This window comes from Ammospiza nelsoni, chromosome 6, assembly GCF_027579445.1.
Source record: "Ammospiza nelsoni isolate bAmmNel1 chromosome 6, bAmmNel1.pri, whole genome shotgun sequence".
Taxonomy (NCBI): Eukaryota; Metazoa; Chordata; class Aves; order Passeriformes; family Passerellidae; genus Ammospiza; species Ammospiza nelsoni.
Window position 1 is genome coordinate 18271614 of NC_080638.1, and position 26518 is coordinate 18298131.

Genomic DNA, 26518 nt, shown 5'->3' on the forward strand with positions numbered 1-26518 from the left:
ATTATCCTTCCTTCCAATGCATGGGGTCTGCTGTAAAACCAGGGTAAGGAGGAAATCCCGCCGATCTAAAGGGACCCGAGGATGGTCGGTGTGGAGGACGCTCCCTTTCCCCACCGCGCCCCTGGGCACATCCCGCGGGAGCCGGGGCCGGAGCGGGTGCCCGGGCAGGTGTGCGCTCACCTGATGAGGTTCTGCAGGCCCTGCTTGCTGGAGTTGCGCCGGAGGATCGCGCTGGTCATGGTGGCGGCGGGCACGGCGGGCAGGGTCCCGCTGCCGCCCCCTCCCCTCCCCGCCCCGCGCAGCAGGAGCCGGCACTGCGCGCTCCGCGGCCCCTCGCCGCCTCCAGGAAGTTCTGCAGCTGGTTTCCTTTTGTTTCTGCTCGCCCCCCCTGCTCCACACCCCCGGCTTGCCTCCTCCACCTCTCTACCTCCTCCTCCCCCTCCGCCTCGTGGAAGCGCCACGGGAGAATCTCTGGGGGCGCAGCACAAAGCCCGGCGCTCCCCGCTCCCCTGCCAGGGGATTCTCTCCTGCCTTTAACTCTGCTCTCCCTCCTTCATCTTCTCCAGCCCCCTCCTCTCCCCCGCCCTTTCTTCTTTTTCTTTTTTTTCCCTTCTGTTTTTTCGCACCTTTACCACTGTTTTTCTGATTACACAAAGCACCTAGAGAGCAGACATCCAGGTTGGCAACTTGCTCTCGACGGGCTGTAAATCACTCCTGCTCCATTCACAGCAGAAGTCTTGCGTGAAGGTCTCGCCTCCACACAGTCCCTGCACGTCCGAAGGTGAGCCAAGAGTCACATTAACACGAAAGGGGCTTAGCACTGGGAAATGCCACACCAGAGGAAAATGTTCTCCTGGGATGGAGATAGCAGCAAGAATTTGGGGGAAGCCACAGAGCTGCAGCCTCAAGCAGGCAAGCAGCCTGCACCCTGCTTCTGCTCTCAAACATTGCCCCTCGCCAAGTCACCAAGTCACCCGTGCCTCAGTTTTCCCAGCCATCAAATTGGGAAAGAGGCAAAAAAAATTGGCTAAATCTGGCTTGCCTCCATGAAATACTGATATTTCAGGAGATAAAAGACGTGCAAGAGTGTTTGATGAAGGACTAAGATTGTCACCTGCTAAAACAAAATGCCCATCTGCCACATATTCAGATGGTTGTTCTTCATGCTGCCTCCTCATGGGAGGAAAGAACAGAACATCTTTCTGCCTAAACTGCATCTCCTGGTCCATGTGTGCTTTTTGGGTGAAAAGAGAACTTCTACTGTGCCAAACCAACAGGTGCCTGGACTTGCACCTAGCAAGTTCCAGCCCTGCCTTATACTTGCACGTTATGGTGCTCATGGCATGCCCTGCCCATGTTCCCCAAGGAAAGTGGGAATATTCCTCTGGCTGTCTGCAAAATGGGAGCAGTTATGATGGAACCACTCTGCTGAGACCCTCACCTGCCTTCTGCTTTCAGTCCCTCTCATGTCATTTACACCTTTCCTTTCGATCTCTCCTGCAGAAATGTTTCTTGACTCCTGGTAAACTGAAATGGGGAAATTGCCCATGAAAAATACCAAGAAATCTCAATAAAAAAGGAAGTACCTGCCCTCCCTTCCACTGTCTCTTCATTTCAAAACAGCTTGGTTTTTTTTTTTCCCCTGCAGGTATTTAGTAAGCATCACCTAAGTGATTATGAACAACAAAATCCACAAAGCGCAGACATTGATGCTGTCCTCACTCTGTGGGCTGCTCAGATGATATCACACTGCATATTTTTCTTTCTAAATTCAGTGAGAAGATGCAAGAGATCCACCACAAAAGTTTTCTTGCTAAAAAAAAACTTGTCCCAGCCCTGCAAGTGCTTGCAGGAGTAATTAGATTTAAGCATGTGAGCATTCCTATTGACTTCACCACAATTGGCCAGAGTTGAAATGAAGTGTGCACCTACAGGGTTTTCATTTTGGAGAGAATCAGCCCAAACCTGCCAGTGACTCCCATGGTCCGAGCCAGGCAAGGAGGAGCTTGAAGGAGCCCTGGCAGGCAGAGATGTAGCTCAGCAGCAACTGGGTCTTGAATGAAATCACTGCAAGCTTTCCTCATTCAGGCAGAGATGCCAGGCGATCCTCAGGGAGCCGAGGAGAGGCAAGGAGGGATGCAGCCACGGTCACCCAGACAAGGCAGGAGCCTCCTGGAGGTACCAGCACACTGCTACCTATGGGAGGTGAAGGTCTCTGTGGAAATGGGCAGAGGAAAAGCTGTTAATTCCCCCAGCAAGAGAGCCTTGGCTCCACACTGGGTTTGACTCCCAGAGGATGCCAGCATGAGCTCCTTGTCTTGAAAGCACTTGGCAGACTTCCACCCCAGTTCCAGGACTGGCTGCCTCTCAGAGATGGGGCTTTCAGTGAACAGGGCTGACAGAACCATGCTTGGATGATGAAATGCAGGACTGGGGAGAGGTCACGACATTAGCTCTTACTGGGCTAAGGTGCTAAGATAATTTGGAAACACCAGAAGTGAGGCAGGAAGGAGGGTCCTTAACTGCAACAGGCAGCAGGCTGAGCTCTGTGTTGCTACCAGGGAGAGAAATTCCTGGTACTGAACTCTGCCTGGAAAAATATTTCATGGTGGCTGGGCCACTCGACCTCTGGAGAAGGCTTCCTGCCCTTCTCCTGGCTTTCATCTTTGAGAAAGATATTAAATATGACAAGAAAACTTTCATCCTTCCTCCAGCATCAGCGGGGCCCTGCAGGACCACGGGAAGAGCAGGGCAGGACCCACAGCTTGCAAGAAGGGGAATGGACAGAGTCACTATCCCCATCTCTGTGGGGCAGGGAGCATTTGAACTCAAAAGCACAAAGGACATGCCCACAGAGGAAGAGCAGTGCAGGAGAGGTCCCATAACACTGCCTTGGAGTGCAGAGGCACCTTGGGCCCCCTCTCCTCTCCTGCCCCTCACTGCCACGTGCATCACTGTGAGTCACACCATGTGTCCAGCAGCAGCAAGGTCAGCATCAGTCCCACAGCTGCTTGGATCCTTTCACAGAAACAAAGCCCCTGCTCCCACCAGGAAATGGGTAGGAGTACAGTGGACACAGGAAGAAAAAAAAAATTAATTCATCTGTTATTTTTTGGCACAGTTTAAGCTGGGAGAACCACCATAAATCTCTGCAGCAAAACACCAGCCCAGCAGAGAAACTGGAGCAGCCAGGAGCACGTTGTGTGGCACTGGAGTTCCCCAAAGCTCTTCCCAGCAGCAGGGAAGGCAGAGAAGGTGAAATGCTGTGAGAGAGAGTGGGTCTGTCTCCATCCCTGTGGGAAGGAGGGCTGGAGTCCCAGAGAGATAGGGCTGCACCAGTTCCCGTTAATTACACAATCCTTCTGCTATGTAGCACTAGTTGCAAAATCACTTGAAGGCTCACACATGGTCAAGGGAAAGGAAAAAAAGAAACAAAAATACTCTAGTCCTGCTAAATACAGCTCAAGCATTTCTCTCCAATACTGCTGGGATGTCAGCCACTGTCAGCACCAAAGCACAGTCGCTGCAAGGGCCAGTCCTTTACAAGTGCCACCATCTGCCAGCATGGTTCCCAGAGGCCCATGCCTGCATGGCAGTGGTGGGATCCCACCCCAGAAGATGTTCTCGCAGGGACAGCCTCACATCTCCAGCAAGGACTAAGAGCCCTATCTCAGACCCTGTGCCTCCACCAGCAGCCCCCAGGCAATGAAATAGATGGGGGATGGTCTCTGGTTTTCCTTTTAAATGATGCATCTTTCCCTCTGCCACTATCCCACACCTTTCCCCCTGTCCTGACATCCCAGCAGCCTCTCCTCACCAGGCACATGCCTCCACCACTTGGAAACCAGCCTGGCAGGCATCAGCATTTGCCCAGCTGCCCCCCAGGAGCCCCAGTTGAGGGGAAAGGGCGCCCCACTGGTACCTCAGCTGCACAGATGGTGTGGTTTACATGTTGGCCTGTAGGGTAGGGTTTGCCCACCTCTCCTTCACCCTGAACTCCCACTTAACCCAGTCCACCTAACTCTGCCAGCACTCACTTTCAGGCAGCCAAATACAGAGACCAAGAGAGGCAAACAAGAGATAATGCTGAGGAGACAGCAGGCCCAGCAGCCAAAAGCAGCACATTGTCTCCTTCCCCCCAGAGCAGCTCTTTGCAAGCACCACAGTGTGCTGCCAGCAGGGCAGGGCGCCCCACCTTTGCAATCAGCTCAGGGCGCAGGGCAAGGAGTCCAGTGCCAGGGTGCTCCCCTGCAAACCTTCCTCTGTCCTGGCATGAGTCAGGGGAGGGTATCCCCAAGGCAATGCACGACCCCATGGGTTCAGGGAGGGGGTGCTGTAGGCAGGAGCCAGCTCTTTTGGCTCAGAGTTGTTGCCAGGCCGATGTGCTCAGAGGAGCACCATGAGAAACATGTACAACTGTGGGTCTAAACAGCCAACAAACACTGTGTCATACTAAGTGAAATATTTGGCATGGGATCAGTGATGACTTTCTTCCTCTGATATCCAAAGAGGCAGAAATGAGAGGGAATCAGAAGCTGGATCTAGAAGGAGCATTCTTCTTCCTCTACCCCACTGCCACCTCTGACCCTCACACAGAATGGAAAATGGGCACTCCGTGGGGAACCTAAGGGGTGCATCCATAAACCTAAAATCACTAGGTTCCATCATGGAGTTTGCTTCATTTATCAGTGAGAGGGGAAGATGCAAGTTCACAAGCCTTGTAAGAGAAGATGCTTTTGCCCCAGGGGTGACACACAAGGACAAAGGATGGATTTTTAAAGCAGGGGAAGGAGAGAAGCATTACCAGGGCAGCCCAGCCCAGTTAAAGGAGATCTGGGCTCCTGTTGCACCAAGGGCTGGGCAAACAGCAAGAGACCACCTGAGCCACTGCAGTGAGCCACCATCCAGGTTTCCCAGAGCAGGACCAAGGCCAAGAGGCTGAGCCAAGCCCTGGAGGAGTGCAGCTGGTCCAGCATGTCGAGCCAGCGCCATTAATGGTACTGTGCACTGCTATCTATATAATGTGTTAAATCAACAAAGCCATTGGGAAAGAGACAGGAAGACAAAACAATGGCTGCAGATAAGACACTCCCATCCCACACAGGAGGGTCATTACAGGACAGGAGGAGAACTGCTGGCCCCGAGGAGGCAGGCTCCATCTCTTAGGGATGCTTGTCTACCGCAAGGCCAAGAAGCAGGACAAAGGACTCCAGCCAGGATGGATAAGCTACAGGCAGCTGCTGCCAAGAGGTTGTCTTCCCCCAGCAGACACTGTAGGAAAAATCTTCAAAAGGCCTTTTTATAGCATCACATTGCTTTGTCACGAGTCTCTGCTCACCAAGGTTTGGAAAGCTGCTGAATGAATTTGAATTTTGAATGTCTATTTAAAACAAATGGAGTGGTCTTTGCTTTCATTACGTGGATTAGATGGCACTGGGCATCTGAAGACACCTTCAGACACCTGCCAGGCTGGGTATGAGAATGCACTGCCAGTAACAGAGGCACCACCTTCCTTCACCAGGTGGCACCTGTGTGACACATTTGAGCAGTGCCCAAAGCCGTGCAGCACGGGTTGTGGATGGGCCTGTAGGTGAGTTCCCCTGCACCACTGCAGCCCTGTGTCCAGCCCTGCTGCTCAGCTGACCACACAGCTTTCAAGGAGTAAAATACAGCTTCTGCCCAATATAAACTTATTAGCTCATCTGCAGCTGGCTCCAGGCTCTGATGCAGCACCGTGTTGTGCAACACAAGCAGTTTTAGCAAACATTAATCTCCGCTTTACGCTGCTGGGTTGTTACTCCAGCTGAGGTCAGGGGACACTAAATAGATAAGAAGGAACTCCCAAGCACCATCAGACTTCACCACTAACTTCAAGTTGCTCTTTGTCCCAGGGAGAGGCATCTAAGATCAGCTTGCCCATATCCATCCATGCTTCCCTTTCTAAGCTGGGCAAAAGACAGGAGCTGTTTGGAAAGGGCTCCCAAATGCATCATCATGTATTCAGAGAGCTTGAGGACACGTGGCTCCATCAAGGGGGAATAGTCATTAATGCTCCAAAGTGAGACCCAAAAAAAGGCTGAGAGGAGCCTTCCTGCACAAAGGGCAGCTAATGCTGTATGCAGGAAGGTGGCAGCTGGAGTGCAGAAGCAGCAGAGGAGACAAATGCCACCCCCAGGAAGAGGTGCCACCAGAGCAGGGGTGCACAGCCTGAGTATCACAGTAGTCTGCCCTTCAAGACAGCTCAGCTTGGGCACAATGCTGCCAGCTCCTGGTATGGGAAGCTATGTGGCAATTGCAAGGAGGCACTTATTTCAAAAGGAAATTATTATTGTCATCAATTTTATTGGGAGAGAACTCTGCCCCTCCTAAATAGCTGGCAGCCATGATTGTTTGGGGTCTGTCAATAATTCTGAGTTTGTCAATGCTAATGGCTCCAAAGCAAGCTTGCACTGGAAAGGAAACTGCTTCTGCAGCAGAAAAGCACAAGCATGCACAAGCACAGGAGAAGAGATCATATTTTCCAAGCTATCTGGCAAGGACTAGATAAAAGGCACTGCACAAACTCTCTAGTCAGCTGCAGCAAGCAACAGATACCTAGGGCTGAGAGAGAGGCTTCCTTGGTAATGCAGAATGAATCCCTAGCAAAAAAAATTCTGGTTTCAAAATAAGCATGTAAGCAAAAGAACCAAAGAGCTCCAGCTGATGCAAACTGGCAGAGCTTTCTCCATGGCAGGCACAGGGATGGGCTGACATACACTGGCAAAAGCATTTGGGCCTACATGTCACTGCAATAGCAGGAGAAATCCCAATGAACTGAGCTCCAGCTAATCTCAGTCTTGCACTTCTCAGATCAATTGCTCGCAGATTGCCCCAAGTTTTCAGACCACTGGATGGAAGTCACCAATTAAGCCAACAGAAGCACACTGACTGCCATTCCCATTCATTAATAAACCCAGCTGGGTTTGCTCATGCATCTTCCTCTTTATCCAGGTATTTCTTGGACAGTTACCAGAGGCACCAGGCTGCTGGGCACCACCACTGCCCATGTGAGACAGGCTGAACCCGAGTAGCTCCTGGGTTTGACACTCCCATGTGTGACTGAATGTGGAGCTCTGCTGCCAGCCCCAGCAGCCCATCCCAGGAGGGACTCACTTAAAGTAGCAAATAACAGAAGATGTTTTGTCCTGCCTTGCTGCCAGTGATCCTGCAGGGGATGGGGGCTGCAGGAGTGGAGCCCCCAGAAAGGCACTGGAGACCTGCCCGTGAGAAAGACAACTCTGAGTGCCAAAACCTGGGATTAAGACACTTCAAAGGCTGCCTCACACATCTGGTGTGTGTTAGGATGGATGCACTGGCAAGGAAAACATCCATGGGCTCCAAGTGGGGCTGGTTAACCCACTCGTGACTGAGCCTCTGTGGAACATGGGGACAGGCTGCGAGACACCTGGGCCAGCCTCAGCAGAGCTGGGCTCCATTCTCACTAGTGGCCTGTGCTTCCTGGCTGGTTCTGGGAAATCAGGGAGTGATTCAGGGGCCTGAACACAGCTCTCAAGTGTGGGGTGCCTTGGGTTACCTAAGACAGCTGCCAAGGCCTGGCAGATGGCACACAGGTCCGGTAGGAAACCACCTCCTCTGGGTACCAAACCCACAGTGGGCAAGTTCTACATCAGGCCATCCCTTCCCCTTCCTGAGTATCTCAACCTCAGCTATGTGGCCTTGCAGCAGAGATAACCTGTCCTCTATCCCTGAGGCAGTAGCCACAGCACACCCACCATGGTGAAACCCTGACCTTGGCTGGGCACTGTGGGTGCTCCGCCAGCACTGATCATGCCAAATCCATGTCTGCCGGCCAGCTGCTTTCCCAGAGTGTGCAGCACCTCCTAGAACATGTTTTTTGACCCATACCAGGTGGCCATGATCCAGAACACAACCTGGGTAAAGAGGCCTGAGCCCCTACCACACACCCCTGTGTCTTCCTTTCATTGATGTGCATCCCCAAGGCCTCTCCCCACGAAAGGCTTTGGAACAGAACCACACCATTAAGATCCATTCCCTGCGCATTTGGCTTCCAAGGATGCCAAAGCACCCCTCAGTAATCCCAAGAAGCCTGATCAGGAGTTTATTGGACTCATAAAGAGAAGAGGAAGTGCAGCTACAGGAGGTCAGGCTGCTGTGCAGGCTGGGGGAGCAGAGCCCGCTTTCAGCTGTTCCAGGTGAGCAGGCTCCATTCCCCCAAGGCAGGTGTGCCAAGATGGACTGTGCCAGGAGGGCAGCAGGGGGAGGATGCAGTGAGAGCCCCAAATCCTTGCGGTGTTCCCTCTGAGCCCCTGAGCACCACTGCAGGTTTGCAGTCACTCACAGCCAGATTTCACTCTCAGGAGCCTGGTGGTCATACCAATGCCTCCTGGAGCCTGAGCAACAGCTTTGTTTGGGTCAGGATTCCCACCCCCCTCAGAGGAAAAGCTGTTCCCAACAAAAACATGACACTGAGGAGGTTTGGAGCACCTCCTGGCCAGGTGGTGTGTCCAGATGTGAGTCAGTGTCCTGACAGAGGCACCAGCCAGGCTGGGTGAGTGGCTAGCTGGGAGCAAGCCCAGCTCTGAAGAGAGCACCAGGGCAGCAGGGAGTCAGCTCAGGCTCCAGGCAGACCCCCCAGTTGGGCATGTGGGTCACAGGGTGACAGATGCAAAGGGGGATGCAGGCAGAGCATCAGTCAGGGCTGGATTAGCAAGGTCAGTGAAGGTCAGAGCAGAGGGGCCCAGGATCCCCAGGGCATACCAAGGTTAAGCACTTCCCTGCTGCACAGCCAGCCCCTCCAGTTATCACAGGGCTTTCAGATTTGGGGGAAAGCCCTAAACCCTCTGAAGTAAATTCACCTTACAAAATCCAGGGGCAAGGGATTCCCACCAGATTCAGAGCCAGACTTCACACCAAGAGTTTTTTAAAAGCCAGCCTTTCAGCCAGCAGAGAGTGTTCTGTGGTTTAAAAAGAAGTGCAATTCAAATGAAGGCTGCTGGGCAATCCCCTGCTTTAACACACACTCCTCCAAACCCATAGCTTTACATAGCAAAATAACCCTGGAGGCAAGGCGAGGCAAGCCAGGCTTAATTTATTTTTTTTCCTCAAGGAGAAAAGGACAGTGAAGGCACCTGATACCTCCTATAATTAGAGACAGTTCTTTATCCCTAATGCCACTGCCAGACCACCTATATCCAATTTGGAAACCAGAAGTATAACCCAGCTTCATTAAATAATCCATCTGGTCCTCCCCTGTTAATTTCCCTACTATTTTTCCACTTTAATGAGCCCAGCTGGGTCAAACTGTGAGCAGTTACTCCTGAGCGGGGATCAGCCATCCCTCCATTCCACCCCCAAGGAATCTGGTGCACTGAGGGGTCCCAAAAACTCTCCAAGTATCAGTTTTCCCAAACAACCTCCTTCCAACCGTGGGTATACTTAGCAACAGCAGTCATTTCAGCAGAGACCCTTGAGACTCCTCCAAGGATCTGGAGAATTCAAGACAGCTGGGGATGGTGGTGGCAAGGAAAAGCCTGGGGCTTGCTGGCACAGCAGAGCCTCTCCCCAGGCAGTGACCATACATGGGCTGCCTGCCCTGCAGCTCACAGGGAGGGAAGCCCCAGGAGAGCAGAGACGGGGGAATTTGGGAAAAGCCAAATCCAATCTGCCTCCCAGGTGCAGATATCCTGCAGAGCACAGCCCAGGGGACATGCCCAGCCATGGGTGTAGGAACTGAGGGCAGGAGTAACCTGAAGCCTCTGTAGAGAGCTCTGAGTAACAGTGCATACTGGGCTCCCAAGCCCTCCCCATCAAGGCAGGACAACCCAAGCAGCCATCTCTCCAGAGCTCCCCCCAGCTTCTCACTTGTTTAGGAAGGCTCACACCATAGCAGTTTCCCATATAGCAATTCCAGTTCATGGAAGAGAGCATAACACCAGTCTGGTTTAAGCAGAGCTACACCAGCATCAGCAGGACTTTGCCAGTATGTCCCAGTTTGTATGAGGAAACAGAGTAAGCTGTGTTCAAATTAATATTTCTGGGACATTTTCTAATGCATGCTCCTATATACACTGGGCACAGTTAAATAGACAATGAACATTGTCTACAGAAACACAGCACCAATATTTTTCTCCTGACATCTCCCACTGTGCATTACACCCAGGAGCCTTGGGATTTGCTTTCCTGGCAGCTCCATCACAAGATTGGTTGCCCTGACATCCATCATGATTTAGGCTGTCCTTAGAGCTTTGTCCTGCCTCCATCCATCCATGGGTCAGCTTGAAAAGAGCTTTTTCATCAAGGAGAGGAGATCAGGGAGATAAGCTAGCCACAGGGTGAGAAAAGGTAGACCCAAACAGCAAATAAACACTTCCTTCCTCCATTTTGGGAGTAGAAATAACCAGAGTCTAGCAAGTGTTTAAACAGTACAAGGAAAAGCAGGAGAAGTTTAGAGGTGCACATGAAACTATAATACAAATTGCAAGGGAAAGTAATTCTTCACTTTTTTGAAACAAAGATGAACTCATTTCTGCTCACTATTTTTGCCATCAATTTTCATATTTCATTAAGATTCTAAAACACAGCTAGAGAGGACAGGATGTGCCACCCTGCTGTCAGCGTTCACACTCTTTTTAAACAAGGCTGTGAGGGTCTGCGTGCCACAGAACAGACTCCCCCAAACAGCCTTTCATTTAGCTGAAGCTCCAGCAGGAAACAGAAAAGGGAACAAGCTGGCCCAGCCCCACCAGCAGACCCCAGTGGTGGCCCTGCACACACCAGAGTAGCTGCACTCACTGCAGCAGGAGGGGAGCAGGAAGGTTTGCTTGCCTTGGGCCACGCACAGCACCTGCTCCTTGCTGCTGCAAGGTGAGCTGAGCCCGCAGCACAGGAACAGCCAGGCAGGAACAGGGCTGGGAATCACATCCATCCCGGTGCTGAGGAAACCCCAGTGCCCCCCCAGCAGCCAAGGCTTCCCCTTTGTTTCAGCAGCCACTCATGTACAGAGCCTTCCAGCACCTTTTGAAGCTTCCAGTCAAATCTTCAGCCCAGGCTAATTGCTGTCAGGTGTCAGCCGAAGCACTTACTGCAGCCACTGATGACAGCAGATGACACACCTTTCTCCTCTCATTGTCACTCAAGGGGATTTTTTCCCATCAACATTAGCTGTGCCAGCTCTCAGAAGCCTTGGGGAGAAATGCTAATGAGAGCTTTGAAGCTGGAGGTGAAAAATCAGGCAACCTCCTAAGCTCCCTGGATGCTCAGCCTGAATCCAGTCCAAATCTGAGCACTTCTGGGTGATGCACTTTGGCCAAGCTTATCTATCTGCAGATGTGGTCTTCTTTTAGCCCTCATGGAAAGCTCTCTGTATTCAAGTGAAGAGACCCCAAATTTTACAGTCTCTGCTGATAAAGCAATAAAGCAGAGCAGAGGCACAGGAGATATACAATTTTACAGCAGCCAGCCTGAAACATTGCCAGGTTAATTCGGCTGGTGACGTGGGGGATGCAGCAAGAAATCAGATGTGCCCAGCAAGGAGAGAAGGCAGCTGATCTCCACATTAGAGAGGTCTTAGAGATGGGGCTGATTTCAGCTGCAGAGCAGCTCCAGGTCATCAGACCTCTCTCTTGAGCTTTCCTGCTTCTGGAGCTGGGGTTCCCACTCCATCAAACCCTTCCCAAGGGCTTTGAAGTTCAAAGGGGATGAGACCCTTTAGGAAGTCTAAGTCTCATCCTAGCTGGAGAAGCTTGTCAAAAGCCTGATGGAACATCTGACCTATTCCAGCCTTATGGATCATCATTGTCCTGGCTGCACATCCTCCTTTCCCTCCATGCCCCCCCAGCTTCCCAGCATCCTGGGACTGGAAGGCAGCCGTGGTGTCCCCAAGCCTCACCTCGCGTTCTCCTCAGGGGATTCATCTCCCACTTGGCTCACTCCTTGTGCACCCTCCTGGCACCCCTCCGAGTCTGACATCTTCTCCCCTGGTTGGCACAGCACCCCACAGACAGCTCCAGCACCAGGGTGCTGCCACTGTTTCGCTTTCCTGTGCTCAGCAGAAGTGAGCTGTGCCGGAAACTTCATGGGCTGAGGCTTTGGGGGGATGGGAGAGGGCAGAAGGAAGGTGATTTTGGGGCTTTGTTCTGTTCTCTTTCAAAAACCACTGAGACTGATTTAAGATTTTACTTGTCGGCAGCTAAAAATTTGGAAGTCCTGGGCTAACCCAAAAGAAAAGTGGGCAGCATGGACATCCCCACCATGGCAGGGAAAGGAGTGACCCACTGTCCCCCCCAGCTCCCCATGCCACTCTGGTGACAGCCACCATCTCTAAACCACAGCACCCTACCCTGTACCAGCCCCAGGGTGCTGCTGCAGGTGCTGCCAAGGTTCTCCTGACTTTGCATCTCTCAAATCCCACCAGAGCCAAAGGGTCTGCTTCTGCCCAGCAGATGCCATCCCTCTCCCCCCTTCTCATCTCTTCCCCACAGCTTCCTGCTGATGCCATCATGGGCTGAAGTTCTGCAACACCTCCTGGGGTGTTTCTTTGTCTCTTCGCCACTGGGGAAGGGCATGAGCACCTGCAGCTTTGGACAGGGACCAACAGCAGAGAGGTCCCCCACATCCTCAGCACAGCCCCTGCCAAAGCCTCCCCATTCCACCAGGACTGCCACACTGAAGCAGTCCCTGCTGGTACCATGGCATGAATCAGGGTCTGGCCACCCAGGCAGGCAACACCCACGTCTCCCACCAAAGCTTTATTTACATCACTGCTGCTATGATGCAGCTCTTTGCAAAACTAGAGAGAAATGGGCACCCAGTCAGTGCCCCTGAGCCCAGCAGGGCAGTGGGGACAGCAGGGAAAGGAGGACAGCTGTGGAGACACAGGTGCTTAAGACTCGCCAGCCTCAAACATCTTCTTTCTGCCCTCCATGCCAGACTTCTCCTCAATGTTCTTCCTCCAGTCACCAACATCACGCAGATCCTTCTCCTGGGGGCGGGATGGTTGCATAGATGTGAAAGGTGCCATGGTAAAAACCCACCCAGCCCCAGCCCCACACCAGTCCACCCATGGAAACCCCCATGTCAGCTAGAGGAGCCCAGTTCCACCCATGCTACACATCTTTTTAAACTGCACCCTCCTGTTTCAACATCATGGGTGCCAGAGAAGGAAACACTGAGCAGGAAGAAGAGCATTATGGAGAAAGAGTCATTCTCAACCCTGTCTGTCTTACAGGGAGGTGTGAGCCCTGAAGGGTGGGGGCAACTCCTGTTAGGGGAAGAAAGGGAGAGGGAAGGCTACCTTCTCAGTGTCCTCCTTCTTCACTTGCTTCAGGTTGGCCCGGAGGTCCATGCAGACCTTGTGCTTGGAGCCCAGCAGGGCGCGCAGCATGGCGTCAGCCGACATGCGCACCCTGCGCAGCGGCGGCCGCTTGAACTTGCCACGCAGGTCAAAGAGCTTCTGGCTCAGGTCTTCCAGCTGGGGGGGATGAAATGAGGCGGGGTAGAGAGAGAGGGGTATGGGTTTAATGAGATGGACCCAAGCACTGCAGGGAGGCATGACAAATGGGTTACAGACTCCCCAGAAGGATGGCTCCAGAGGAAACTCACCTCCTTTGTAGTCTTCTGTAGCTTCACCTCTGTGTCATACCTCTCCTCATCCACTGACTCTATCTTGGCATGAAGCTTTTTGCACAGCTCCTGGGAGGAAAGCAAAGAGGGATGTTGACTGCTAGGACCCACACATGATTCCTGTCTCCTGACCACTCTGGCTCTGAAAGCCCTCAGTCCAGAAGGCTAGAGGGGATAGAGGTGAAGAGGGGCTTGTCAGCCAGCTCCTAATCTCCATGCTACTGGCTGCACACCAATGCTGTCTCAACAAATCATTTAAAACACATCTTTCCTGCCAGCCAGACCCCTTTTGTTTGCAGAGAGACACCACGTGCCTCTCAAGCCAGCTGCATGTTCATCTGGCTCCAGGGTAACAGGGGGTGAGGAGAGGATCAAGATGGGAAGGCCAGTCTAGATCCGTCAGGCTGACTGATGGAGTCAAATATTTTCTGCTCCAGCGCTGAAAGGGTTAAAGAAGCCTGTACCTGCAGTTCCTGCATGGATCCTGGGAGTGACAGAGGAGGGCAATGTTCTGCCAGGTAGTTTTGCTTCTCCACTTCTTTAGCAGCTGCTTCCTTTTCTATTTCAGTGACAGCAAGCTGGAGCATAGCACTCTGGAAGGCAGCAGAGAAGCGTCAGGGCAGGGTGGAAGCAAGGAAGGAGGGTAGGGGGTCATCAGGGGAGTGGGAGTCCTGATGGAGAGGGGAGTTCCCATAAATACCACCATTTCCAAGCAAGGGATAAGGTAGAGGCCCAGTGAGGAATGGGAGGCCTCTATGCTGTACATCATGGCCTCTTCTAGGAATGCCAGTGCTGAGAGCTGCTGGCTTGGGATGGGAGGTGGAAGGTTGGGACACACATCCCACAGCCACAGCAGTGCCACCCACGTACCTTCAGGTGCTGCCGACGGGCAGTGGCTGCCCTCCTCTTTTTCTGCAAGTGGAAGAAAAGACAGAGAAAAGAAGGTTATCAGGCGCCCATTCCCCTTTCCACTGCCCTTCCCCATGCAATGCCACACTCCACCAGGGACCTGCAGCCCTGCCAGGGAGATGGATCCATCTTGACACAGTTTGTCCCCAAACCAGCAGCACTCCGGGAAGAGGCTCCCTGCTGAACCCAGCTTTGCCAACCTCAGGTAGCTAAAACCCACAAAGTCCCAGAGAAAGACATAACAAGGGTGATGAACTTGGAAATATATGTATAAAATATGGCTTCCAACTTGGCTTCTTGGGACTTTTAGTCTTTTCTCTAATTTCCTCTTCACTCAGATGTGTTTTACTTTGTGCTCAAGCTAATGATCCCATGCACTCAGGAGCTGTGGGATGTCTTTCTGAGCACTCCAGGGCACATGTCCTTCTAACCCTCTGGTGACAAGGACAGCCAGGCAGGTGAAAACATGAAGGCTGTGTAATTTCCTGGAGCTGGAAAGACCAAGAGATGCTGAAGCAGAGGTTCATCACAGATGGAGGACAGACCCAACCACAGACTGCCCTTCTGTCCTTGCCATGCTGGACCAGCAGCCACAGGACTCCAATTTACTAAAAACCCCACAGCTTCTGCATTTCAGCTGTTTCCTGAGAATTTCACCCAGAAGATAGGCATGGCTGAGTTGGGCTGGCCCAGGGGAAACACATCTGACATGCTGAGGGGCGGGGAGGAGAAAGCAGCACTTGGGTGTGGGTCTGTGCTGCTTAGAGGAGGATGTGGATGAGGATGTGCAGAGTGAAATGTAACAAAACCTGACATGTCTCACATATGTAAATGGTGTCAAGGCCCTCCTGACAGGGCTGGAGGGCTCTGCAGATAAAAGGCACCCAGCTCAGAGATGCAGCACACTATTAACCATCAGATAATCAGATCCCTTGAGGACTGTTAGTCCAGGGCTTATTCTCCATCTGAAAACTGGTACCTTAGCAAAGATTGCCCTCCCAGCCTCTTCTGGGAAGTCTGAGTTTGATGGGGAGCAAAAGAACATGTTGGATATCAGCACCATTTTGTGGCATTTCTGTGTGTCCCTGACATCCTCTTTTCTCTCAGTGAGAACAAGCTGGAGCTTGCAGTGTGGTGTCGCAGACATATGGGGAGATGCCAAGCAGAAATGAAGGATGGAGCAATTTGCTAGGAGGAAATGTGGAGTGACAAAGCCACAAACAATCCTCCCACACCTTCCCCTGCATTTCTCCAGACACCCCCAGCCCCACCTGGCTTTGCCAGAAACCAGGGAAAATTTGCTAAAAATGAAACTTCCACCCTGCTCAAACTCCCCAGGATCCAGGTCTCCTTGAACTGCCTTTGGGAAGGGATTTGTCAGTGCTCAGTGGGTAGAAAAGGAAGGGCTGGATGTGGGGAAAGAGGAGAGGATGCCAGGCAAAGGGCGGGATGGTGGAGGGATGATGGAGGAGAGGCGGCTCTGGACCACTGCCTTCCCAGCACCATCTCGTGGCCGGCTGGGGAAGCAGGAATGGAGGGAAAAAAGCACCCAACTCCAAGCCAGGGGACAAAAAAAAGTCTTTCAAAAGGGATTTTTCTTCTCCTTCAGGTGTTTACCAGGAGGAGTCAGCAAGAAAATAACCATGAGCCTTTCTTCCCACACACACACTCTGCAGCTGATTTTCCTGGGGAGGAATGGTGAAGCCAGGACTGCTGCCATAAGCATTGCTAAAGGAAAACCCCAACAAAATACACTCACCTCTTCACTGTTCAGAAAAAGCAGATGGACAAGGAAAGGAAGGAAGAGAAAGGGGAAAGAGGAAAAAAAGACAGTTAGTTAGCATCCTAATTGGAAACAAGCAGAAGAATCTTAACAAGCATAAAAGTTGGTGATTGAACAAAAGTTTTTTAAATGCCAACAGTGTATTAGAGACAGAAAAATGGGAACTTACTCAGACATCTTGGTTTAGGTGGTTGTGAGCCTGAAATGAAAACCAAGAGAAAAAGTTTACAATTATTCATGCTTGCGGTCACTTTTTTTGTGAGTTTTAAACCCACTTTTTTTTTTTTTTTTTGTGGGTTTAAAAACAAAGCAAGACTCCTCTAGAAAATAAAAAGAGGAACAGGTCCGTTCTTATTTCCCAACTTCACAAATTTTTCATCATATAGGGAACTAGGCTGCAGTTTGTAGACGAGAGGCAAACATCGCCTCATAGCAACACAAACCACAGCATCAAGGGACTTCTGGAAAAGACCAAATGGGGTCAAGCCAGAAAAAGAGTGATTGGTGACAGTGATTCTTGCAGGTATGGTTCTTATCTAACCCCCACGAAACCATTTTATTCAATGAGGGAAGAAAAGGGAAAGAGTATTTTCAGTTTGCTGCTTTACTTTGCCATTCAACCTTACTTTCACTTCATAAACAAGAAGGGTTCCAAAGCCTGCAAAGGGTTGAAAATGACCCCAGGTGACAAGGGATGCTGCTGCCAGTGTGTGCACTCATCCTCTGGGACAGGAGAGCCTGTTGCAGCAACCTCAGCACAGCCGGAAGTTGTGGTTCAGTTGATACAAGCACAAAAAACTTCCCCAGGCAATCCCTTGCATTTGCTTTAAGTGGAAGTTTTACACATACAACACAGTGTATTAGGGAAAAGATGGAAGAGCTCCTTTGGTTTACTATAAATGATGTTGACATAAATAGAATATTACTTTTCTATCAGAGCAATATCTACGTGCATCTCCTAAGCCTGTCCTTTGCAGAGCAGACAAGGCCCCCAAACGCAGCCTGGGCGGCTCAGTCAGGAGGAGAAGTGTTAATGGGGGCTCATGCCCGAGGCAGGAGGCACAGCTTGCAGGGCCAAGGAAACTTTATCCTGGAAAATGTGCGGGCCCATCACATTACTTCAGAGAGGAAGGGGGGGGAAAGTGCTTCTAAAAATGGCCAGGGAGCCGCAGAAGGAGCTGCAGCTGTCTCCTGGGACGGCCGCCGTGCCGCGGTGCCAGCCCCGTGACACGGGAGGCGGCGGCGGCGCGGAGCGGGAGCCGCAGGTGGCGGGGCTGCAGCTGGGGCGGCCCGGGAGCGGGGCTGTGTTAGCTGGCATCCATCCCTGCCTGCCCCGCACACACAGGAACGGGGGCTGTGTTAGCTGGCATCCATCCCTGCCTGCCCGCACACACAGGAACGGGGGCTGTGTTAGCTGGCATCCATCCCTGCCTGCCCCGCACACACAGGAACGGGGGCTGTGTTAGCTGGCATCCATCCCTGCCTGCCCGCACACACAGGAACGCGGGCTGTGCTTGCTGACACCCATCCCTGCCTGCCCGCACACACAGGAACGGGGGCTGTGCTCGCTGACACCCATCCCTGCCTGCCCGCACACACAGGAACGCGGGCTGTGCTTGCTGACACCCATCCCTGCCTGCCCGCACACACAGGAACGCGGGCTGTGCTTGCTGACACCCATCCCTGCCTGCCCCGCACACGCTCCCGCTCCGGCCACAGCGACACCAGGGAGCCCAGGGGACAGCGCCAGGCTGCAGCTCGCTGCCCACGATGTGGGCTTAGAATCACCTGCTCTGCAGGGGGGACATCATAAATTTGGACGTGGGTGCTTGTCCGAGGGTGTTTTCGGGCAGGAAGGCACTGCAAGGGCCGGGTAGGGAGCTGGAGGAAGGGGTGTGAGTAGCGAGCACAGCCGAGTCACAGCAGGCAAGGATCCTGAATCCTATGGCCCCGTGGAGGTCAGCGCTAGGCTCCATGTGCCCTCGCCAATCAAACTGAGAGCAGAGCCAGCCAAGATAGGGGAAAGCATGAAATCAGAAAGAGAAAAGCTCACTGGAAGAGACAGAGCAAACCTTTCCAATGCACAGACCCTCTCCAATAAGCAAAGGATGGAGGAATTGTTATTCGCACCCGTTTCTCCCAGCAGGCCACCTCCACCTGGTATTTATCTCCTTAATACTCGGGTAAGTAAATCTGCTCCCCCATCACTCCCTAAGAGCAAGCTGGGGCATTAGGAGATACACAAAAAGGCTCACCCAAGTCTGAAGGAAATCAGTGTCGTGCAGGCTGGACGGGATGGACAGACGAGCCGCAGGCAGCTGCCTGAGTAAGGAGGTATAAAAGGGCTTCTCGGGTGGCTCAGCAGAAAATCCACCTTCTCTTTAAGGGCATGGAGACCTTCTCAGACCAATGATGTGCAAGAGTCCGCCGTGCACCTCCCTTGGCTGGGGCAGGCCAGGCCGGCGGGAGAACAGGAGAGGGCAGCCTCCAGGGAAGGAGGGGTGGGGAGGAGGAGGAGGAGAACGTCTTCTACCCATGGGATCTGGAGGAGCTGGGGAAGTGTTTTTGCTCAGAAGTGCCAAGTAGGGAGCCTTCCTCTCCCTTCTCCTGCCACCAACCAGTCAAAATAGATATGGCTTCAACTCTGTGGGATGCCCAGGCTCCCTGCACACAGCCATCCATCTGCAAGGCCTCTAATTAAAATTTCCCCTTGGATACACAGTGGCTTATCCATGGACAAGGGCATGGCTCAATTTGCCTTCAAGGGCTTGGGAGCAACTCTGCCCTTCAGGAAGGAAGACAGGAAAGAGCTTGCACCCCAAATATCCACTGCCGACAGCATAGGCAAGAGCAATCCTTTAATAAGCCATCCAGCACTAGCACGCTTTTTAAACCTCAATTATTTCCCTCACACAGTAAATACCTGTAGCTCTTCCCTGTGTGAAATATTTCAACACAATTCAGGTTTTTTTTAAAAAAACAAGCTGTGGATCTGCTGCAGGCAGCTTCAAGCCTCAAATCCAGCTGGGGGCTGGGCAGAGGCAGCAATGCATGGGGGAGCAGCCCCATGCTGACAGCAAGAAGGGTAATCCCCTCTGTGGGACGACCCAGACCCATATCTCCGTGGATCTGAAGGAGAAGCAGGTGGAAACATGGCTGGAAATATTCCTCAGCCCTTGTCACAGCATATGTAGAGCGTGTGTGTAGGGGATCCCATGGAGACAGGGACCCAAACAGCTCCTGCTCTCCTCCCCCAGGCCAGGCGCTCCCTCCTCTTCCAGCCGGGCTTTTTAGGCTGATTCAGACATGGCCCTGACAATATTTTGCAGGCGCCTCCCAGACATTATAGAGATAGTGGCAAATCCCTTGCTGAGGCTTCCTGTTTCACCATGCTCAGCACCACACAAGGGGTGCTGCAGGTGCTATTGGAGGATGAGCAAGTCCTTGGTATGGACCTGATGTCTCTCAGGGATTTGCCTGGAAAAGCCCCTATCATGGGCAAGGCTGGGCCTGCTTGGAACCACATATCCCACTTGGGGTATGTCCCTTGGAAATGCTGCAGCTACACATTCTGGCCTCTGCTGGCCCATCAGTCCTCCAGAGAGCAACTCAGCTCTTGGTGGAGGAATCAAAACTGGGGGAGTTCTCCACTAAAAATTCCCCACAGGCAGGGAGTTTCTTCAGCTCTGTGAGAGGAAGGCGTCCTGGACCTCCTGGAGTCCAGGCATGCAGCACAGCAAAAGAAATCTGCTCAGAATTTCAAGGGTGTGGTTATCACCTTGTGACAGGAAAGTGTTGGCCTGATATAGTGGAAGAATTAAATTCAAAGAAAGAATCCCATGACCAAACAGGCCAACAGGAGTGTTTGTAGGATACAGAAGGAATGGATGGTGAGGTGTGGTAATAGCATGAGCAGAAGGTCGAGTCTCCAAGTCTGCAGAAGGCTTTCCATGGAGCTGCCTTGCACAGGGGTTAAGCTGGAAGGCAGCTCTCCCAGAAAAAGAAAGAAGCAGCAGACTTAAATGGCATGAGGAAGAAACCCAGTGAGGAGAAGGAAGAACAGAAAAACAAAGTTAGAAGCCATGGTTAACATTAGGAAAGACAGAAGTTTCCAAAGGAATTATTTAAGTGTTTGAGTGATGAAAGAACAAGTTTCTTGCAGAAAAGCTCAATGAAGGCATAAGAAAGCTTCAGGCACATCTTCAAAGAGGTGTTTGGCTCTGAATATTATGTATTAGTGAGGTAATTAGGCAGGGGCCAGGAACGGATGCACTGTTCATACTTGGGTACTTTCCTATGGAGCATCTGACATTGCTCCTGTCGCTCATTTCCCCCACCTGAGCTAGAGGAATGCACCATGGGTGTGGGCCACCATTCCCAGGGTACTTCCACCATCCTTCAAGTTCAGACAGAGGGAACACCTGTCACACACAGGAGATTCTGCACAATGTTTTAGAGACTCAGGTGCAGCTCTTTTGGGCCAGGCTCCTCCACAGAATCACCACGAGTTGTAAGGATGAGGCAGGTGAATCCATGCAAGCTGCTCCTCATGACATTCTCCTACACTTTACACCTTGCCTCCTCTTCAGCATCCCACAAGGATCAAGTGGAAAGGCACTATGACACCCGGTGATGCTATGCCTTATTTCCAAGGATGACACTGTTAGCAAAACACAAGCATGCTACTCAGCACCAGTGGTGATCACAGTAAAAGTTCAGGCAAGATCACTGGGGAAACCTGTATTTGGCTACCCTTTGCTTTCCCAAAATCCCATTGCACCAAAGCAAAGCACACAGCTCCCATCCTGCCCAGGACATACCCACTCCCCTGCACTGTGTCCCTAAAAGAGCTACCCATTTCTCTGCTTCTGCTGACACAAACCCCCAGGAACTCTATCATCACTTTCACATCTTTGTGCCAGTGCTGTCCTGCATCCCACAGCTGCAGTCACCTCATCTGCCCATGCAATGGGATTAAGGTTTTTGGCTGTTCCTGTACAGGGCAGCTGCCAACCAACACAGCCACCCTGTCTGTTTGGCTCCCTGCTGTCTTCCTTGACAGGGAGTGCTTCAGGCACATGATGTTGATGCCCTTAGGCTCCAAACCCACCTGCAGGTCCTGATGACACTCCTCATGTTCAGCAGATACACCACAAACTCATAAGCTGACAGCTGCTTCATGCTGTGTTTGACCATCAGCTACACAATGATGCACACAGGACCCTGGGAGAAGCCATCCCAGCAGTGGATGAGGACACAATTCCCTTTTTCTAGTGAGACTTTGATGTCCCACAACCAGGGCTGCCCCATTCCATGACAGTGCCCCTGGAGCAGAGCCCAGATGCCAGCCCTGAGGTGTGAGCAGAACCCTCTCTGTGGCAGAGGCAGGGGATGACACTCGGGCTGCCATCGCTGGGCAGGCAAGCAGCTCATGTCAGGGAAGCTGTCACTGCTGAAGCTGTCACTGCTGTTCAGGCACAGCCCTGCCCACTGTTGATGTTCCCCAGGTGGATACAGGCAGTTACCTGAGTGATGATGGGTCCTGTGAAGGGGCAACACACAGGTTTCTGACCAGTGAGTTCCTTGGGATGCGGCTTTTTCTTGTTCCTCCTGAGGGATTTCTTGGAGCTGGCATGTGGTGCAGGGGGCTCACAACAGCAGCAAAAAGAGGGACAAGTAAAAGGAGAGTTTGGTCTTGAAGGGAAGTCTGCTGGAGAAGGCAGGGGAGGAGCAGGGGTGGGACTGATCTGTGGGCCTGCATCAGGGACCCCATCCTGTGGACTGCCCCTCTGCTCTCAGCCTCTTCCATCTGCCAAACAGTATTAAAAAAAGGACTGGTGAGACCACAAAGAATCTCTGCAGCTGCATGAGTGAGGAGACATGCAGACCAATCTTGCTGAAGCAGCCATTGCCTCCTGCTGAGGGTGCTAAGAAGAGTGACCAGAGTATCTTGCCACATTGCAGGACTATGAACACCACATCCCCACCCTTCTCTTCATTCACTTCACTTTTATACTCACCAGCTTTGGACAAGTGCCTGTAGGAACATAACAGCTCCTCATGGACACACATAAGTACTCACACATGGCTGCTTTCAATATAAACACTGGCCTTGAAGAGAAACAAGGCATTTTAATGATCCCTTCCACTCCAAAGGGATGCTCTTTGGTGTGGGCTTCCAGAAGAGTTTGCAGCTCACTGCAAGCTGGAGCCTGGAGGAAGGGTGGCATTTCAATCAAACACAAAAGGGTGAAGAGAGGCTTGAGGGAGAGGGCAAAACCCAGAAAACTCCTCTGGATGAAATCCCTTCTGGCCATGGCAGCACACAGGGACTTCAGTCTCTAGTGAGGGAGAGTCTGTGTTCATAGCCAGGGTTAAGATCACACAGTTCCCAGCATAGCCCTGGGCACAAACCTCACTCCTCTGAGGAGCTTTTCTCACTTCTGCCTTGGACTCTTCCACAGTGTGGCCCTTCCTCCATGACCCCAGGCTGAGTTGGCAGCCCCCTGGAAAGTGAACACCTCTTGAACAAGCACTGGTCCGTGCCCAGGCCTTCAGCATTTAATGTGTACAGGAGGTGATCCCTCTGGAATTTCCACCCAGCTTGCCCCTGGATAGTGTTACCCAAGTGACCCAACACCTGATCACAATCCTTCATATGTATGCACATCCTCAAAGCCTGGTTAAGACCAGGGTATGACCCAGAACGTGTCTGGAGAACAAGCTGAGACCTCTGTGTGCTCGAATTATGAAACATGTCTTTGCTCTCAAAGGTCTTCCAGGCTCTCTGTGCCAAGACAAAGCAGCAGCAAGAACATGGAGATAGTTAAAAACAAAAAGGGCACAGAGCTCAAGAAAAACTGTTCAATCACAAAGCTCTTCTCTCCCCAAGGTCTACAAGATCTACAAACCAGTAGCCATGGAAGGAATGATTCCCCAGAATTTATCCATTCCAAGCACACTGGCTTTTTGTAAATGCTGTGTGACCCCAGACACCTCATTTTACAAAAATAACAGCTGCCAGCTGCAAAGACCCTTGGCAGCCTCACCTACCTGCACACATTGAGAAAGCCTTGGAGAACACAGCTGCAAGGAGATGGGTCTCTGGAAGCTCTTTTGGAGGTGCTTCTCATTCAGGTTTGGCAATGGAGGGGATGAGCTCAGAGTAGGAGAGGGCTGCACCAGGAAAACTGAACACTCAACCCCACTGAGCATCTCTCAAGAACATTCCCAAAGCCAATTAATTCACAGAGTATCTGGGACATGAATGTTCTTTTACGAAGGCAGACCTGAGTTTAGCACATGTGCAAAAGGTGGGGGTGATGTGGGATGAGTGCATCCAAGGCAGAGAAACCTTCAGCAGAGACCTTTGCAGGTATGAACACATCCTTTGTCACATCCAGAGTGAACACCAAAGCCAAGTGTTTTAACTGGACTGTCTTCAGTGAAAACCATGATTCAGGCTTCCATGTCTAAACTGCTCTGACATGTATGTAAAAGTTAAGAGGAAAATGCTCTCTATCCAGGGCAAAAGCAGATGCCAGCTGGGCTGGTTTCCACATGAGACAGGCATCTCTTTCATGGGCACTGGGCTCTTCACTGGCTCTTCCAAGGGGCCAGTGTTTCTTTCACTAAATCAGCAATGACTGATTCACACCTCAGAGTGCCTGTTTCCCACAGAGAGCTTTTCAGGCCAGACAAGGACATCTGGAATGTCCGTGTTCACGGGCAGGGTGATGAAACACTTGTTTGCAAACCCACCATCTTCCCAGATGCTGCTCACAGAACGTAAAATACGACATGGGTTGGGTTGTTTGCAGGTCAAGGCCTCTTTTCAGCTGAAGTTAAACTTCTCTTCCTCACTGACTCTTTGTTTCTGAACTGACTGGCAATAAGTGCATGCCTGGAGGGGTTTCATCACCTCTCTGTGAAGTCAGCAAAGCTGGTTGAGAAATTCCCATCTTGTTGACATGCAACAAGCCATCACTGATGGGTACCCATTCACCCATTTGGAACACCAAACTTCTTCAGGGAATACTTTTTGCCCAGCAGCATGACAGCTATGAAATCTTCATGCTGCTTCTCCTTTGGTTCTATCCGGCCTAGACCTGAAATCTGGAGAAACGAGAAGTCTGTTTTTTCCTGGTCTGCCCACAAAGTTCAAATTGGAACTTTGGGAAGCACCTCTGTGCACCCATTATTGTTCTTGCTTCTCAGACTGGACTGTCTGGGGCTTCTACCCCTCCCTTCCTGCCCATGCAGGGCAAGGTGCATTGAGATGTAAAGTGGTCCAAACAATATTTCTGTATCCAGAAGCAAAACAAGCCCAACCTGGGGCAGGAACAGTCCCAGATACAAGAGCCCCAGCAGCAGTCAGAGCAGGGGAAAGGGGCTAGGAAAAGGGAGGAGAAAAAAGGGGGATAAAAAGGCAGGAGAAAGAGGATAGAGAAATGAAACTAGGGATAAGGAGCTGGGGCTTTTAAAAAATAAGGCCATGCATGACATTTTGCCCATAAAATTGCAAGGCATAAAGATGCTAGCTAAGGAATATTTATAAAGCAGGCATGCTTGCTCCTAGTGAGAAGAGCTTAGATGCTCTCCAGCTCTCAAAAACTCTCAGACTAGCCAAAAATCTGTGGCTGGAGGACAGCCAGCCCATACGCAGGCCGAACGATGACAGCCCGTAATCATTTTTGTCTCACTGCAGACGACTGGTGACAAGCACATACGAGGCTCAGCCTTCTCCTTGTGCAGCCCTCCCATTTGATTTCCTTGAGTGCAGGGACAAATAAAAAAATCACTGAATGAGGGAATAATTAACTTTGGGAGGGGCTTCTGGAGGTCAAAAGTCTTGGATCTGGATGTAAATAATTGAGATTATAAATCTTAATAACAAACACCTCAATTTTCAGTGCTTCTTGTGTCTTTTAAGACCTCTGCTTGGCCCAAGCCCTGATTTTTGCCCTGCCATGCTGCTAATTAAATGCAGAGAGACAAACTCCTCAGCCACCACCTGGGCACCTTGGATAGACTGGATACTTGCTTTTGCCCCCGTTAACCACCAGCAAAACCCTCTTTGCCCCTGTGGTGCAAAATCAGGCAAGGGCTGGCTCCTGCCTCCTGGCAAAAGCCACTCAGACACCTCCAGCATTGCCACATGGCTACCAAGGGGCTGTGCAGCCATGGGAAGGGGCTCGCACAGCATCGCTGCTTTCTCTCCCTCTTGAACACGGGCTCCATCCCCAGAAGAAGAAATCGTGGCTGGTGAGGCTCTAATGGGGCCACGGAGCCGATGACACAGATACCCAGCTCAGAGCACGTCCTGCCCTGCCCTCTAGATGCAGACACGGGAATGCAGCACAGACGGAAGCTGAGGAGGAGCTGGTTTCCCCCCTCCTTAACTTCTCTTCTTGCCTCATCTTCCACCCTCCGAGTGCAGGAGGAGCACTGGTGAGGCAGAAGATGCTCAGACATCTGGCTTTGATCGATGAGGGACAACCACCTCTGCCAAGGCCACAGGGAGGTGAAAAGGAGATGGCTTGCACACGAGACAGAGCTGTCTGCCTTCCTGCAAACAGGCTCCCGAGCAGGCTGTGTTCATTTGGGGTGAAATAAGGCATGAAATGAAGCCCAGATCCACCAGTCCTGCTTCAAACAGCTGCCAGCAGATACTAAGAGGATCCTGCCAGAGGAGGAGAGTGCTCAAAGCCGTGCTGTAAGCACTCAAGGCTTACTGAGAAGGAGAAATGATGACAAGAGGGGAAAAGCAGCCTTGGCGGTGCATTAAAAAATGGAGCTGGGTGGAGAACATCCCCACCTTCTCGCCTCTCCCTCCTGAACAAACAACTCGGTTTGCTGCGATTTACTGCACAAAGGCTCTCTCCAGGTTGCCCAGAGCCAGCCCAGCTGGGTGCTCACTCCCACATTCCCTGGCCTTTCCCCTAAAAGCACCATGGGCTCCCCTCTCCAGCTCTGCTCACCCAGCACTGCGCTGCCGATCCGGGCACTGAGCAAGGCCAGAGCTGGAGAGACAAGGGGCAGGCACTGGTGTGGGGAGTAAGTAATGGTTCTCAAGGAGGGGCTGTCTCTGCACCTCCTTCAACTGCATCTGTTTTGGGACTAATATGCACATACTTTTATGCCCAGCTCTGTAAATTATGCAGTGAACCTCAAGGCTATGACTTC

At 51.8% G+C, this 26518-nt stretch overlaps 2 protein-coding genes across 3 annotated transcripts in view; both read right to left on the reverse strand.

Annotated features, from left to right (window-relative positions):
- The window catches only part of LSP1 (lymphocyte specific protein 1), a 48379-nt gene extending 36376 nt beyond the window's left edge, over window positions 1-12003 (reverse strand). The window contains exon 1 of one of the 2 annotated variants that reach the window (XM_059474208.1): window positions 11909-12003. In XM_059474208.1, the coding sequence (XP_059330191.1) occupies window positions 11909-11988 (80 nt within the window). In that variant the 5' untranslated portion in view covers window positions 11989-12003. Of the gene's footprint in view, window positions 1-180; window positions 353-11908 lie in introns of those variants that run through there. The other variant, XM_059474209.1, reaches the window with a different exon arrangement.
- Window positions 12004-12752: 749 nt separating this feature from the next.
- TNNI2 (troponin I2, fast skeletal type) overlaps window positions 12753-26518 on the reverse strand; it is a 422570-nt gene continuing 408804 nt past the window's right edge. The window contains exons 2-6 of the mRNA XM_059474212.1: window positions 14512-14555; window positions 14106-14234; window positions 13621-13710; window positions 13313-13489; window positions 12753-13000 (exon numbers count right to left, since the gene is read on the reverse strand). Coding sequence (XP_059330195.1) covers window positions 12902-13000; window positions 13313-13489; window positions 13621-13710; window positions 14106-14228 — 489 coding nt within the window. The 5' untranslated portion in view covers window positions 14229-14234; window positions 14512-14555 and the 3' untranslated portion in view covers window positions 12753-12901. The remainder of the gene's footprint in view (window positions 13001-13312; window positions 13490-13620; window positions 13711-14105; window positions 14235-14511; window positions 14556-26518) is intronic.